The 15,722-nt window shown below is 37.0% G+C and overlaps 1 protein-coding gene across 1 annotated transcript; it reads right to left on the bottom strand.

Moving 5' to 3' along the window:
- Positions 1–212: 212 nt before the first annotated feature.
- Positions 213–14,166, bottom strand: PTP4A2 (protein tyrosine phosphatase 4A2). The gene is made up of 5 exons (XM_007950461.2): positions 14,071–14,166; positions 10,957–11,049; positions 4,608–4,738; positions 1,494–1,568; positions 213–321 (listed from the first exon to the last, which is right to left on the bottom strand). The coding sequence occupies exons 1-5, from the start codon at positions 14,164–14,166 to the stop codon at positions 213–215; spliced, it is 504 nt and encodes a 167-aa protein (XP_007948652.1).
- Between the last annotated feature and the right edge of the window lie 1,556 nt (positions 14,167–15,722).

Raw genomic sequence — 15,722 nt, 5'->3', positions numbered from 1 at the left:
ATCCCTTTTTCCTTTCTTACACATTTTATTCACCACATTATAGAGGGATTTCTTTTTTGTTTGCTTATTATCCAATCATTAGGAGAGTGGTTGAGGAGTACTGAATCCATCACTACTTTGATGACACAGTTAAGATTCCAGATTCACATTTCCAGGTACCACGAGTTCCCTCTAAATGTCACAACCAAGTCAGCCTTCATTTACATTTCTTTCTACTGAACACAGCAATGCCCATTGGTATCTCTGAAGCGTAATCGCATCTTAGGTCGGTATTTCTCCAGGTAAAGCAGCTGTTTGGAATTGAATGCTCCCCTTCTTTTCCTGAAAATACAAGAATGGCAACTTGTGAAAAACCAGCAGCCTGATTCACAGGAATGCATATTCTTTAGGGCCTATGGCTCTTCTAACTAACTCTACACAGCTAAAACCCAACATATTTCCCATACCACATCATTTCTTGCAATGAAATAGCTGATTTGCAACTTCAAGTTTCTGAGCCTTCCTGGAAGAAGGAAGAGATTAATCTTTTTTACTGACTTTCACCAGAGTCTATTAATGGTTTAGTAAAAATCAGAATGGTTTATCCACAGATATCTGACTATTCTCTTTACAATTAGATTAATACATTCTTCAGATTAGAATTGGTAGCAAATATATTCAGGATGTTATGTTGTTGTTGTTACGTGCCATCGAGTCAGACCTGACTCACAGCAACCCCTCCTTGGGTTTCCGAGGCAGTATCACTATGGAAGCAGATTGTCCATCTTTCATTCCGAGGAGTGGCTAGTGGGTTTGAACCACCAACCTTCTGATTAGCAGTCAAGTGCCTCAGGCACTATGCTACCAGAGCTCCCAGGATGTTACAGAAAACTGTATTAAGAGGAAGAAGCATGCTCAAAATATTTAGAACCATTCTTTGAAATACATTATGTTCCCAGAGCTGCTACCGTATATACCATATATACCCTCTGTCACAAATAGTCTTTTTTCTCTCTAAATGAAAGGATTGAAAGGGAAAGGGCAAGATAATAATTGCCAAAGAATTGTGGTCAACAAAATAACATAGCCTGATTCCAAACTCATGCCAAGATTCTGTCTGGGCACCACCATCTTGATTTTGTGCCTGAACAGGTCACTTAATAGTTCCCAGTGATTAACTGCTCCTCTGCAGATTCTTCCTTGTCTCTTAGTCATAGGGATATTAAAGATACATTTGGAAAGTATGGACATCCATGAAAAGAGACACTAGAACAAGGAGACCCTATTACCTAGCTATTCATTTTCAAGATTCCGAGATATTCAATGTCCAAATTTGCCACCCAAATCAGAAAGTCTTTAAATCTTGGAGCCAATAGTATTCTGAGTCTCTTATCTTAATTTTTTATATCTTCAAACAATGTTTTAAGTCAAAAATAGCAAATTATCCTATACAACTGGATACTTTATGTATGATCTTATTTTATGTGTTTCTGACCATAAAACTCCATACTCACTGTCTTATAAACTGAACAGCATCTTCATACTTCATTCCACATTCAATCAAAGCAAGTGCAACCAGTACAGGTGCCCTGCAGAGAAAAACCCATTTGTAAATATCCACAAATCTTTAGAATTAAAGGATTGAAATATCCTAAACAAAGATAAGCTTTGAGCCTGCCTTTTTCCTGTATACTAAATTATCTGATTATATTCCTACAGTAAAATACCTCTATCACTCTAACAGCTTCTATGGTATTTTCTGTTTTTAGAAAAGCACTGAACCCTAATCCTGTATTTAAGAGAACTTTAGTCTTTAAACCATTACATCTAAAATTTTCTCATCATTGTATCAAATCTTCTTCCCTGGCCTCTAATCATTATCACAGTACAATAAATGACCAAATTTATTATCTCTAGTGCCTCAGTATTTTCATTCCAAATCAGTATTAATATCATTTCCTCATCAAATAGTGAAAAGGTGCTATCCTTCTTTAACAAATCCTTTTGGTGAGCTAGGAGAATGACAGAGAATTAATTAGGAACAGTTTTCTATATATTGTTTTAAACTCTAACAAAAGAAATAATGTTTTTTAAAAAACTACATTACACACATGTTCACTGCAGCACTATTCACCACAGTGAAGAGATGGAAACAACCTAAATACCCATCAACAGAGGAATGGATAACAAAACTATGGTACATACAAACAATGGAATACTATGCAACACTAAAGAATAATGTAGAGTTCACGAAACACTTCATAATGTAGATAAACTTGGAGGACACTATGCTGAGTGAAATCAGTCAATCAGAGAAGGAGAAATATTGTATTACTCCACTATTGTAAAAAGTCAAAGGAAGATTTACATATGGAAGGAAACTTTCTTTGTTGGTTACCAGGAAGGGAAAGGAAAGGAAGGGAAAACTGCTAGATAGGTTAAGAGACAAGTATTGATTTAGGTGCAGGGAAAGGCAATATACCAAAAGCGAGTGACCAGCACAGTAACACTAAGGAAAAGGAAGACACAGAGAGGTGCATAAGAAGTACAAACAACAAAGATAAACACTTACATACACAGTACTACATGATCAGTAATAGAGAACATTAATCTACAGGTAGATACATAGGTTGTTGTTGTTGTTGTTGTTGTTATGTGCCGTCGAGTCGGCCCCGACTCATAGCGACCCCTCCTTGGGTTTCCGAGGCAGTATCACTATGGAAGTAGATTGCCCCATCTTCCTTCTGAGGAGTGGCTGGTGGGTTTGAACCACCAGCCTTCTGGTTAGCAGTCAAGTGCCTTAGGCACTATGCTACCAGATACATAGGTAGAAAAGCTAAATGATCAGGTATGTCTAAACAAAAGGGTATATACTCATGACTATATATAAATTTGGCAGATATTTCTACATTTGTATTTGTATGTGCTTTAAGAATGTTCATGTATGTAACAGAGCTAACAAAGCAAAGTTATGATAACTTCTTAGCCACAGCCAACCACCCTGAAGGAATGAGTCAATGGGCCCATGGGCTCAGGACCATGGTCGTGGGAGACAGTAAGCCTCAACTGGCATAACGTACTAACACAAAAACATTGTTCTACATCCTAGTTTGGTAAGTAGTGATTGGAGTCATAAAAGCTTGTGAATGGTCATCTAAGATCCAACAATTAGTCTCTCTTTGGCCAGAGCAAAGAACAGTGAAGTAAACCAAAGACATGTGGAAATAACTAGTCCAAGGGACTAGTGGGCCAGGCAAATCTCAGTCTACATGAAACCTGAGACCAGAACATCTAGATGGTACCCAGCTACCACTGCCAACCACTCAGAAAGGGATCAAAATTGGAGATCCTGGAATAGAGTGGGAGAAAAACATGGAACAAAACTCAAAATCATAAAAAATTTAAAAAAAAAAAAAAAGGCCAAGCTTACTGGTCTGACCAAGACTGGTAAAAACCCCCAAGACTATGGCCCTTCATCACCCTTCCGGCCTGAAACTGACCTTACTCCTGCTGCTTCTAGCCAAACAACAGACAGGCATATAAAGTAAACATTTACACCAGATAGGTATGCTCCTTAAAACAATCAACCATGGGAGATCAAAAGGGCAGCATTTGCACAGGGAGATAGCTTAGAGGGTAGGAATGCATTCCAAAGAAGGACACAGGGAAAAGGTAACAAAGGGAGGAAATGGAGAGAGCTGTTACATTATGGGGATTGTAACCAATGTCATAATACAAAATGTGTACAAACTGTTATATGGAAAATGAATTTGCTCTGCAAACTTTCAGCCAAATCACAACTTAGAAAAGAACAACATTACAAGACACCAACTTTGCAGTACCTAACTAGGGCAGCTACTAGTTACAAAACTGCCCCAAGTTACAACACTACTCTCAGCTTCAGGATAAGGACTGAAATTCTGACCCTTAAAAAAATGTACTATACAAAACTGCATAAAAGGAAAACAGTAAACACAAGGGCTGAGCAGAGCTAATAGCCTGAGTCACCACTACGTAGCGGCAATATCAGCCTGCACTATGTTTTAAGTCAAAGTGCATATCATAAATTTGCATTTAATCTGCTGCTGATGTGTTGCAACACCAGTCCATGCAATGCTAGAGAAAAACAGTTTTTTAAAATCAAAGTCAACTCTCACTCTGCATACATCTCCTTTCAGTTTAAAGTTCAACCATCTGCTCTCTACCTAGTAACTTCCCATTTCATCCCTGTTCAAGAATAAAATGTGTAGATTCTTCAAGCTCTAAAATAACTGTAATTTTGTTGCCCATTTCAATGACCTGAACCTTTTGATTACTTGAAAGGAAAAGAAAAAAAAAAAAAAAACAGTGAATTAAGACCGTATTTTTAGCTCAAAGATAATTCCATTAAATCAGTTTTAAAACAACTTCTGAACCATTACCCAGTAAATCTACTATGCCATCAGAATCAGACAACCAGAAAAAAACAAAAACTGGATTTCGAGAAATCATTACACCAGTTTTTACTTTCATTTCCTTTCCTTTCAGGCAATTTAATATTATTTTTAGTGTAATGAATGACAGAGAAACTTTCAGCTGACTTATTTAGGCATGATAATGAATTCACAGATAAAAAATTAAGAACTTACCTTCCTAATCCTGCAACACAATGCACTGCAACACAACAACCTGGCTCTTCACGAAATTTGGTTTTTAAAAGGTTTAGCCAATCATCTACGATCTGATTAGGAGGTGGAGCTCCATCATCAAATGGCCAATCCTAGAAAGAAAAGACCTTTTATATTGAATTGATAATATATATATTTTTTTTTTTTCCTATTGTGCATCCTAACGCACAATACCTGTACATAGTACAGAAAAAAACAACCAAACCAAACTCACTGCTATCGAGTCAATTTTGACTCATAGAGACCCCTCCTTGGGTTTCCAAGGCAATATCACTATGGAAGTAGATTTAATTGAATTTACTATACTACTATTACATGGAGCTCTGGGGGCATATTGAGTAAGACATCTGGCTGCTAACCAGAAGGCTGGCAGTTCAAATCCATCAGCTGCTCCGCAGGAGGAAGATGAGGCAATCTACTTCTACAAAGATTCAAACCAAAAAAACCAAACTCACTGCTGTAGAGTTGGATCCGATTCATAGCGACCTCTCCTTGGGTTTCCAAGGTGGTATCACTACGGAAGTAGACTGCCCAACCTTCCTTCCAAGAAGTAGCCTTGGAAACCCAATGGGGGTCACTATGAATTGGAATTAATTCAATGACGGTGGGTTTTTTTTTTTTTTTTTTTTTTTTTTTTTTTACATATTCTTAAAAACACAGTTCTGGTTGCTACTGAAAAATGACTGATCCAAGATCTAAATTCAAGTTTGCCAAATAAAGTATCCTTCTCAATGAAATGTAGTCAGTATTGTAAGCCTCTAATTTTATCATATAGAAATCTCTTTTATCAGAGTGAGAAGAGGCTAGGAATCTCCCAAATATTATATCCAAATATAGTAGTAATCAGATATAATAGAGAAAACTGTACTCAAAGCCAACACAAAGAGAGGATACAACACACATAAATATGATATAAAAGTACATTCTGACAAAGAAGTGTAATAACTAGTGTTTCACTATTACATATAAATATTTTTGAGGATTATCCTCCAAATGGCTCTAAGTTATGACAACTTTTCTCTGGAGAAAGGCTCTCTGACAAGAAATTTTCAATAGTTAGGAGATCATAACAGAAACATACTTTATCTTTGTCTGTGTTTATATATCTTTAAAAAAACAAAACAAAAAAACCAAGTGCCAAATATTTTTAAAGCCCTGCCTAAATTAAAAGTAGCCTACTTCACAAACACAATGCCACATGATAGCTTCCTGAACCAAAAAAAAAAAAAATTTGTATTCATTGATTCAGACTGTCTTTCAATTTAAGACCAATTCACAGTATAGGTAAGAGTTTAACATCCTTCCTACCTAGCAGGAAGTAGTAAAAGCAACATAATCAGCTTTGAAGAAAGAAAGGGGGGAAATTCACATTTTACATACCCTCTTTTCCCATCTAGCTTAAGGAGAGAAAAGTAATAACACTGGGATTTAAAAAAAAAAAAAAAACTATAAGTCTATTCTAATGAGATTGAATAAGGGTACATTAAGACACACTAGAGTAGAAAAGAGAAAAGTGAACACTAAACTCACTCTGCAGTCATTACTGGGACCATTAGGACACTTCATGTCAGGGCTTTGAACTGGTTCATTCCAGTATGAACTCCTGCAAAGAATTTGCATTTCCACCCAAATATATGTATCAGACTTTAACAAGATCTCCAGGCGCAGATCTTATACCTGGGGTGGAAGTGGAAACGTAAGCTCAGCAGGGGGTTGAACAGGAATGAACCGTTTCAAAGCCGTGATTCAGGGAGCCCATTAGCCAGGACAACACATTACATGTGAGCTGTCAACTATGGCTAATAATTAAAGGTCTGTTACAGATATTATTATAATAAACACCACTATTACAGAGTTTGATTGTAAATAGGTATATTAGTGGCATGTTAGTAAAACCCACAGCCACCTTAGTTGAGAGCTTTCTTCCTGTGATACTCCCTAAAATACACCTAGATAAGAAACAATAACAAAACATGTATCACTTACTCATATAAGGAATTTCTATCAAACAAATCAATGATTTAGAAATATCTAAACCTCAAACTGACAAAGCTGAAACCACCAATGTGTCTCAGATTTGCAGAAATATTCAAAGGACTGAAGACCTTATTTTGGAGACATTCTCTTATAGTCAAGTGCTCCAAACCCTCTTCACCTGGCAAAAGTACATTAATAATCTATCTAAAAATCTCTATGCCTGGGGAAAAGAAGAGACATTCCAGGCTTAATTCTAAATGTCCTTGTTTTTCCAAGCTTAAGTTAGACCTTTAATTTTATTTGATGATCACAGGTATTTAAGGCAAAAACCTAGATTTAAAGGCCTGGAACAAATCTTAGACCTACCATTATCTTCTACAAGCTAGTTCAAGTTCTTCAGTTTATTTCTATTTCACAAAGACACGTACCAACACTACTGATTCAAACGGAGCATGGTCAATCTGCAGTTCATTTTCTCACCCTGCCATGTGTCAAACACACTGACTTTTCATCTGCCCACTGATGAACATTCTCACAACATGGGGGGGGGGGGGACACGGGACACGATGACTTCTATTCAACTAGTTTCAGATGCTTAAATTTTGTTTTGTCTTTTTTAAAACATGGATGCATTTTATGAGTTTTAAATAATCCCTAGCAATTCCCAATCCAGGGACCTTAATGTCATTTAAAATGGGAATGCAAGCAAATTATTATCATGCCATACTATTAAAACACATTTTTTAAAAAAATGTTTGCCTATTTAGCTTTGTGTTTTTCTACCCTTACCCAAAAAGGAGGTAAAGGAACCTCTATGAATCAGATATGAAGTGACTGCCTTACCAACAGAGTATTTATTCTCTTTGCATAAACTACCTTCCCAAACATTGACCAATGTAATAAAGTCTATAGAACTACCTATCAATATTAAGTATGAACACAACTTGGTACCATATCTCCTTATTACTTTCCATCAATCTGACTACTTAAGAATTTCCAGTTCTCTTCCTACTTCCTTGCTTTCCCACAATCAAATCAAATGGCTCTAAGACACTTAAGATTATAAGGTCATTTCATTACATGCTTCTAAAAGCTGCTCCTGCAATTCAGACAACTATTTAGGGAAGAAGGTATAAAACGTTTATCTAATATGAGGCTCCTACTTTCTATAATGAAACCATATATTTAAGTACTAAAGAATAATTTAAAATAATTCTAATCACTTTATGATCCAATTTAAATATGCAAGAAATCTGTATCAAGCACAAACTTCTCAGAATCTACCAAAAAATGTCAGAACTATACTGATTACTTCAGAGCAAAGTGTCTTCTCCCTCACCTTTCTATCATTTTCCCCAAAGCTTTTTCCCCCTAGAAGTTATCCACAAAATACTAAGTAATTAATCTTTCACTTGCAAAGTGGGAGGGAATATGTCCATCAGTGACTTAACAACGTATGATGGAGGCAGCCAACAAACACATGAAGAAAAATGCTCGCAATCATTAGTCACTAGAGAGATGCAAACCAAAACAACAGTAAGATACCATCTTGCCCCAGCACTAGTAGCAAAGTTCAACGAAACAGAAAATAACAAATGCTGGTGAGGATGTGGAGAGATTGGGACTCTCATACACTGGTGGTGGGACTATAAAACAACACAACCACTTTGGAAAGCAGTATGGTGACTCTTAAAAAAGTTGGAATTAGAAATACCATTTGACCCAGCCATTCCATTACTAGATATGTATCCTAAAGAAATGAGTAGTCAGGACAAGAAGAGATATATGCACACCCATGTTCATCACAGCACTATTTACAATAGCAAAAAGATGGAAACAACCTAGGTGCCCATCAAGAGAAGAATGGATAACCAAACTATGGTACAGACACACGATGGAATACCGTACAACCCTAAAGAATAACAGAGAATCTGCAAGACATCACATAACGTGGATGAACTTGGAGGACATTATGCTGAGTGAAGTAAGTCAATCAAAGGACAAATATTGTACTAGTCCATCATTGTAAAAAGTCAAAGAAAGGTTTATATATGGAAGGAAATTTTCTTTGTTGGTTACCAGAAGGGGGAGGGGAAGGGAGGGAATACCACTAGATAGGTAGAGACAAGTATTGAGGGGAAGGACAATGTACCAAGTATGAGTGATCAATACGGTAGCACTGAGGAAGACAAAGGCATAGAGAGGTACATGGGCAGTACAGACAACAAAGATGAACCCTTTTGTCCATACGGTATTGCATTGTCAGTGATAGCAAACGCTGATCTATGAGTGGATAGGTGGGTGGACAGGCTGAACTACTAGGTATGTCTATGCAGGAGGGAGTGTGCCCATGACCATGAATAGGGTTGGCAGACAATGTTTCCACAAGTCTATCTATATGTTCTATAAGAATTCCAGGTATATAGTACAGCTGACAAGGGACAAGGTTGTATTCAATTCTTGGCCACAGCCAGCTACTCAGAGGGAGCAAGTAGTTGGACCTGTGGGCTCAGGGCCATGGCTACAGGGGAATCAAGCTCAACTGTAACATACTATACAAAAACACTGTTCCACCTCCTACTTTGGTGAGTAACAAGTAGGATCTTAAAAGCTTGCAAACAGCCAGCTAGATGCAATGATGGGTCTCTCCTCATCCAGAGCGAAGAAAAACAAAGATTCATGGAAACAGTTAGTCCAAGGGACTGGTACATCACACAGTCCACAGCCTATATGATTATGAGACCAGAAGAACAGACGGTGCCCAGCTATCACTGTCAACCACTTGTTGGTGATCTATGTAGGTGATCCTGGATGGAGCGGGAGAACAATGTGGAAACAAACTCAAAATCATTTGAAGAAAAAAATAAAGGGACCACGTTTGCTGGTCTGACAGAGCCTGGTGGAACTCCTGAGACGATAGCCCCCAGATGCCCTTCAGGTCTGGAACTGAACCCACTCCTGTGGCTTCCAGGCAAACAAAAGATAGGCACATGAGCTGAACATTCACATTAGGAAGATACACTCCTCGGAGAGGATCAATCATGGTCAGAAGCACTGTGTATGCACAGGGAGACAGCTCAGAGGGCAGGAGTGCATGGGAGGGAAGGACACAAAGAAGAGGTAACTATGGGGAAGAAATGGGAAGAGAGCTGTTGCACTGTGGGAAACTGCAGTCAATGTCATGAGACAAAGTGTATGTGAATTGCTGTATGGAAAATAAATCTGCGCTGTGAACTTTCACCCAATCACAAGAAAATCTTAAAAAAAAAAAAGCAACGTCTGATGGAGTCTACATCCCAATGTGAAAGTATGTCTGGGGTCTTAAAAGTCTGTGAATGGCTATCTAAGATACAATTACTGGTCTCTACTTGTTCAGAAGAAAAAAGAAGGAAACCAAAAGCTCAGAAAAGAAAGCAGTCTATAGGACTAACAAGTCTACACAAACCACTGCCTCTTCTACCCTGAGACCAGACTAGATGGTGCCTAGCTACCTACCATTACTGACTGTTCTGATCAGAGCTACAACAGATAGATCATTATAAAGCAGGAGAAAAAAGTGGAACAGAACTCAAACTCTTAAAAACTCTAAGCCTTACTAGACTGGTTGAGACCACTCCCTGAGACATACTTTAAACCTTAAGCTGAAATTATCACTTAAAGCCATCTTTTAGCTAAGTAACAGATTGGCTCATAAAATAAAGAATATTACTCATGACTAATAAGCTCCTTTAAAAAGGAGCTTATGAGCTTATGCACGCAACCAAATGGTCAAATATTACTCTACAGCAGTGATGAGAAGGTCAGGGGGAAGGCAAACTGGAGTACTAGAAATGGTACAACCAGAATGGAATGAGAATGGTGACACACTGTGACAAATGTAACCAATGTCACTGAGTAATCTGTGTAGAAACTGTTAAATGGGAACCTAATTTGCAGTGTAAACTTTCACCTTAAGCACAACAAAATTTTTTTTTTTTTAAAAAAGAGTATCTAATGGAAACTATATCCAATTAGCTTCAAACCAGTAGCCTAGAAATAAAAACTAAATATCACATTAGTTTTCTAAAGAAAATGAAAATTTCCATTTTCTTGAAATAAGTACACAATAAAGTGTGCTTTCTGTGTGTTGAAAATACATTTGTAAAGTTTAAGGGCACAATGAATGGAATGGCAAAACATTAATTCAAAGGAATTATAAAAGATTGCTATGAATATTGCATCTCCTATTGTACTAGCTTAAAAAGCAAAATTACCAAGTGTCAAGTTTTAAAAACATCTACGTTTAAAAGGTACAATTCGTTTGTAGTAAAAAATTAAAACACTACACACTCACTAGAACGTGGATTCCTTCTTTTTCAACTGGAGCTTTATCATACGTAGCATCACAAACTCGAACCAAAGTTGTCACTCCATACTTCTTAAGTTCCTTTATTTAAAAAAAAAAAAAAAACAAGAGGATTTGCTTTTGGAACTGCAACCAGAACTTCAGAAATGTATTATTATAAATTGAAACAAGATATCATTCTTATGCTATTAAACAAAGATCAAAATAGATCCCAATGTAGCAAAGGACACTCATGTACTACACCCCAGTGGAATTATGAGTAAGACTCAACTTTTCTATAGGGAAATTTGACAGTGTAACACAAAACTTTAAAAGTTCATATACACTTTGCCTCAGCCTATATGACCATGAGACCAGAAGACAGATGGTGCCCAGCTACCACTGTCAACCAATTGGATGGGGATCTATGTAAGAGATCCTAGATATAGTGGGAGAACAATGTGGAACAAAACTCAAAATCATTTAAAAAAAAAAAAGGACCAGGTTTGCTGGCTTAACAGAGCCTGGTGGAACTCCTTAGACTATGGCCCCTAGGTGCCCTTCACATCTGGAATTGAACCCACTCCTGTGGCTTCCAGACAAACAAAAGACAGGCATATGAGCTGAACATTTATATTAAGTAGAAACACTCCTTGGAGAGACAATCATGGGACAACAGAAGGGCAGTGTATATACAGGGAGACAGCTCAGGGGGCAGGAGTTAATGGGTGGGAAGGACACAGGGAAGAGGTAGCTACGGGGGAGAAATAGGAAGAGAGCAGTTACACTGTGGAGGAAATTATAGTAATGTCAAGAGACAAAATGTGTATGAACTGCTACATGGAAAGTGAATTTGCTCTGTAAACTTTCATCCAAACACAATAAAAATTTTTTAAAAAAAAAGCTCATATACACTTTGATCTACAATTTCTACTTCTGGGAATTTATACTAAGGAAATAATCAAAGATACACATAAAGATTCAGGTGCCAGCATATTTACCACAGCTGTTTAAAATGGCAAAAAGTTGGAAACAACATTGTCCAAAAACAGGAATAATTAAATAAATTATGGTACATCCACAGAGTAGAATACTATGACAGCTATTTTAAAAATACTAAAGAGGTTGGGAAGAAAAGTTTTTTAATGTATAGAGTGATCCTGTCTATATGTGTATTTATAAATACATACATATATGCAGAGAAAAACATCTGGAAGGCAGGTATTAACAGGTATGTGTGTCCCCCTTCAGAGTCATGTAGGCTGAGGTTTGCTTAACAGGTGCACAGGGAGACAGCTGGTGGGGGAGGAGTTCATGGGAGGGAAGGTAGCTAGGGGAGGGAAATGGGAAGAGAAGAATTTAAAAACAGGTGTTTTTAAATTGTCTTTTTGCTTATCTGTATCTTCTGATTTTTATGTAATAAACACCCAAAGTTTTCATAAAGAAACAATACAAGTACTTTTGAAATTAAGAAAAAATGGTATTATATTTAAAAGCTAGCTAACATACAATAATAGCTTTGCTCCTTTAAAACTCATTCTACAGTGACTACCTATCTTCGAGGGGCCACTAACATCTTTTTATAGTTGCAGGACCTTGGCCTCTTCCACTTTTGGAGTCTATGGCCAAGGAATCCAGAGGCTGAAAATAGAATCACATAACTCAGCCAGGCTCAAAGGTGACTAAACAACCTGAGGGCATACAGGCTTGGAATTAACTTGTACACTGTGTACACAAAGTTAAGAAGCTTAGGGAATTACAAGTCTAAATAAACAGGAACAGTGATATCCTCTAAGAAGTATCATTATTCAGTTATCTAAAGAGTAAAAAATTGCTAAAGGACTTTCTTTTTCACAGAAAAGCTTTTTTATACTAGACACTCAGGAAAGTTGGAAGTATTATACCGAGTCAGGAATTTTAAAAAATGTTTCAAAATGCAACTAAAATTCCATTAAAATGAACTCCCATAGTAACTGTTTATTGAAAGGTTATGGTAGAAATTTTTTATGGTAAGTATTTGTGACCTTAATCAAGTCAATACCTCTTTCCATTTGTTTTGACATCTGTAAAATGAGAAGGATGGACTTAAAATCCACACTAAATCTACTCTATAAATAAAGCAAAATAAATTAAATAAAAAATTCTACATCTCCTAATATCTCATCTTATATATGATGATTACTGTTCTTAAGTAGTTTTGAGGTGGCTCTCCATCAAGGGTGTAGGACATTTGAGATACGACATAGGCTTAAGTGTCAAGAGATGTAGGTTAAGTATGCCAATTCTATCCCCTACTCTGTGCCTTTAGGGAAGTAACTAAATTGCTTTGAATTTTACCAAAAGTCAGGGGTTCAAACCCACCAGCCACTCCATAGGAGAAAGAGAAAGTTCGCTTCTGTAAGGATTTACAGCTTTGGAAACCCTATGGGCAATTTTATTCAGTCCTTCGGGGTTGCCATGAGTTGGAATCAACTCAATGGCAGTGTTTTTTGTTTTTTTTTTTTTTTTTTGGTATACCTCATGTTTATTATGAGAAGTAAATCATATAATATTAAAATTGCTTATCATACATAGTGCCTGATGCATACTAAGTAAGTGTTCAATGTTATTTTTATTATCTGATAATATGACAAAAGAACTACTGACAAATACAGAAAAGATACAAGAAAAAATATGGTACCTGAAAATCTCTAAAACTCAAACCCTCTGTAATTAAGTTGATTCCACCTCACAGCAACCCTACAGAACAAAGTAGAACTGCCCCACTGGGGTTCCAAGGTAGTAAATCTTTAAGGAAGCAGACTGTCTCACCTTTCTCCCACAGAGTGGCTAGTGGGTTCAAACCACCAACCTTTTGGTTAGCAGCTGAATGCTTTAACCACTGTGCCACCTGAGCTCCTCAGAAAATTTCTAACATGCCCCTCCATTCTAAAAATGTTCTTGAAAAATCTGCAGTAACAACTTCAACACCCAATTCAACCAAAAAGTGCTAGTATAACCACGCACATTGCAAGCACTTAAGTAAACAGCTTTGTAATATGAGATTTCTTTACAAAGGAATGAATTATTAATGAGATTTTACCTATGAATCAATCCAGAAAGCAGACCATGCTACAATCTTACCTCTGTGAACTTGTTGAGGGTAGCATTGGTAGGGTTGTGAGTTATCAGAAAACGCATGTTCTCATAGGAGATCTCCACAGGGGCTGGACGGTTCATTATGGCAAATAAAAAGTGAGCGTGCGTATGTATGTGAGTGTGATGGGGGAAATTAAAAAAAAAAAAAAAAATCAACAAATCTTGAAATGTTTCACAGCAGAAAACATTAAAAAGACCACTAGAATGCCTATTATTAATCAGTGTTTTCTCTATGCAACCTGTTTACTCCTTAGGAAGCTTCTCTTCAAGATGGCAGAAGTATTTCAAATCCACTTGAATCCAAATTCAACTTGGGTCTCAATGACTGTAGATGGATACCTTCGGACTCCAAAAAAATCCAACTACATACAAAACTCAAGCAGCCTTTACTACATTTAGGCACTAGTGAGACAAGTTAAAAGAGTAGGTCGCTTTCCACTTTTGTTTACTTGAAGCTTAATTTTACTGGAGTCATTAAAAGAAATATGCTTGCAATTAAAAAAAAAAAAAAAAGCCAACTATTTCTGAGGCCAGTCTCGGTGTCCAGAGTCTTCAAGGCAAGGTTAATTATGGCACATAGAACCCCCAAGCTCACTTGTCAGCGAAAATGCTGTGCTGAGCCTGGCAGAAGTCTGCCCTCACGCTCAGAATCGCCATAAATGTGCAGCGTATATTCCAACGAAAAACCTGAGGGGAGAAGCATAATAAGTAAAATGACTGGAGGTTAACAGCATAGTAAACACAATACCACAAGTCAAGAATGCAATTGTTGTGTAGACATCTGAAATGTGACCAATTCTAAATTACAGCCATCTAAGAAGTATGTACCAAAAGTTTCAAAAATCAGAGATTGAAATATTAAGTATCTTTTCTTTCTTCAAAACTGGATTCAACAATGTTTTTGGGATAAGATATTTCTACTCAGGTCATTTTTAAATGATTAAGCCCATTATTTTAAGGAAACCTTCCTTACATGGACTCTATTCATAAAGTTCACTACAACTTCCTTGTTTTTCTGCTTTGATAGTTAGAGCTTTCACATATATACTCTTTGCTCAAATATGGTGTCTACAAATGGGTGAAAGGTATTTACCAAAATTCTCCTCCAAGGATTTAAAATTCTTCCTATCCAAAGTAATGCACTGACCCCCCCAATTACGGTATCAGCTTATAACACTTTCAAAAAATTGTTTCCTTTCCCTCACAACTCTAAGTAGTTGTTAACTACTCATAAGGAATGAGGAAGAGGGTCAGAAGTGAAGTGACTTGTCCCAAGGTCACACAATGAATTAACTGAACTCAAATTCAAACCAAAGTTTCTGTTAGTCCAGTGTTCTTTCCAATGTACCACAATGCCTACAGATCAACTAATGTATAAATCCTACCCTCTCATTTCTTGTCAAGGATTTTACTATTTTCTCACATCACTGCCTCAAGAATACAAAAGCATCTGAAGATGACTGATTCACACAGCTTTCCTCTTCTCCAAATGTTTTGCTGTTCTTGTCAGGTGCCATCAAGTCGGCTCTGAAGCAACCCTATGTACAACAGAACAAAACACTGCCCAGTCCTGTGGCATCCTCACAATTGTTGTCATGTTTCAGCCTATTGTTGTGGCCACTGTGTCAATGCATTTC

This window comes from Orycteropus afer, unplaced genomic scaffold (genome assembly GCF_000298275.1).
Source record: "Orycteropus afer afer isolate SDZICR_OR568_19922 unplaced genomic scaffold, OryAfe1.0 scaffold00272, whole genome shotgun sequence".
In the NCBI taxonomy this organism is placed as follows: domain Eukaryota; kingdom Metazoa; phylum Chordata; class Mammalia; order Tubulidentata; family Orycteropodidae; genus Orycteropus; species Orycteropus afer.
The sequence above is the reverse complement of the archived record's forward strand: the minus strand, read 5'-3'. Positions and strand labels throughout refer to the sequence as shown.

Bases quoted from the DNA above. Each gene is read 5' to 3' on its own strand.
- PTP4A2 (XM_007950461.2), bottom strand. From the start codon at position 14,166: ATGAACCGTCCAGCCCCTGTGGAGATCTCCTATGAGAACATGCGTTTT. The intron at 11,050-14,070 runs GTAAGATTGTAG...TTTTAAATAAAG, and splicing joins CCCTCAACAAGTTCACAGAG to GAACTTAAGAAGTATGGAGT. The intron at 4,739-10,956 runs GTGAGTGTGTAG...TTTTCTTTCTAG, and splicing joins AAGAAGGAATCCACGTTCTA to GATTGGCCATTTGATGATGG.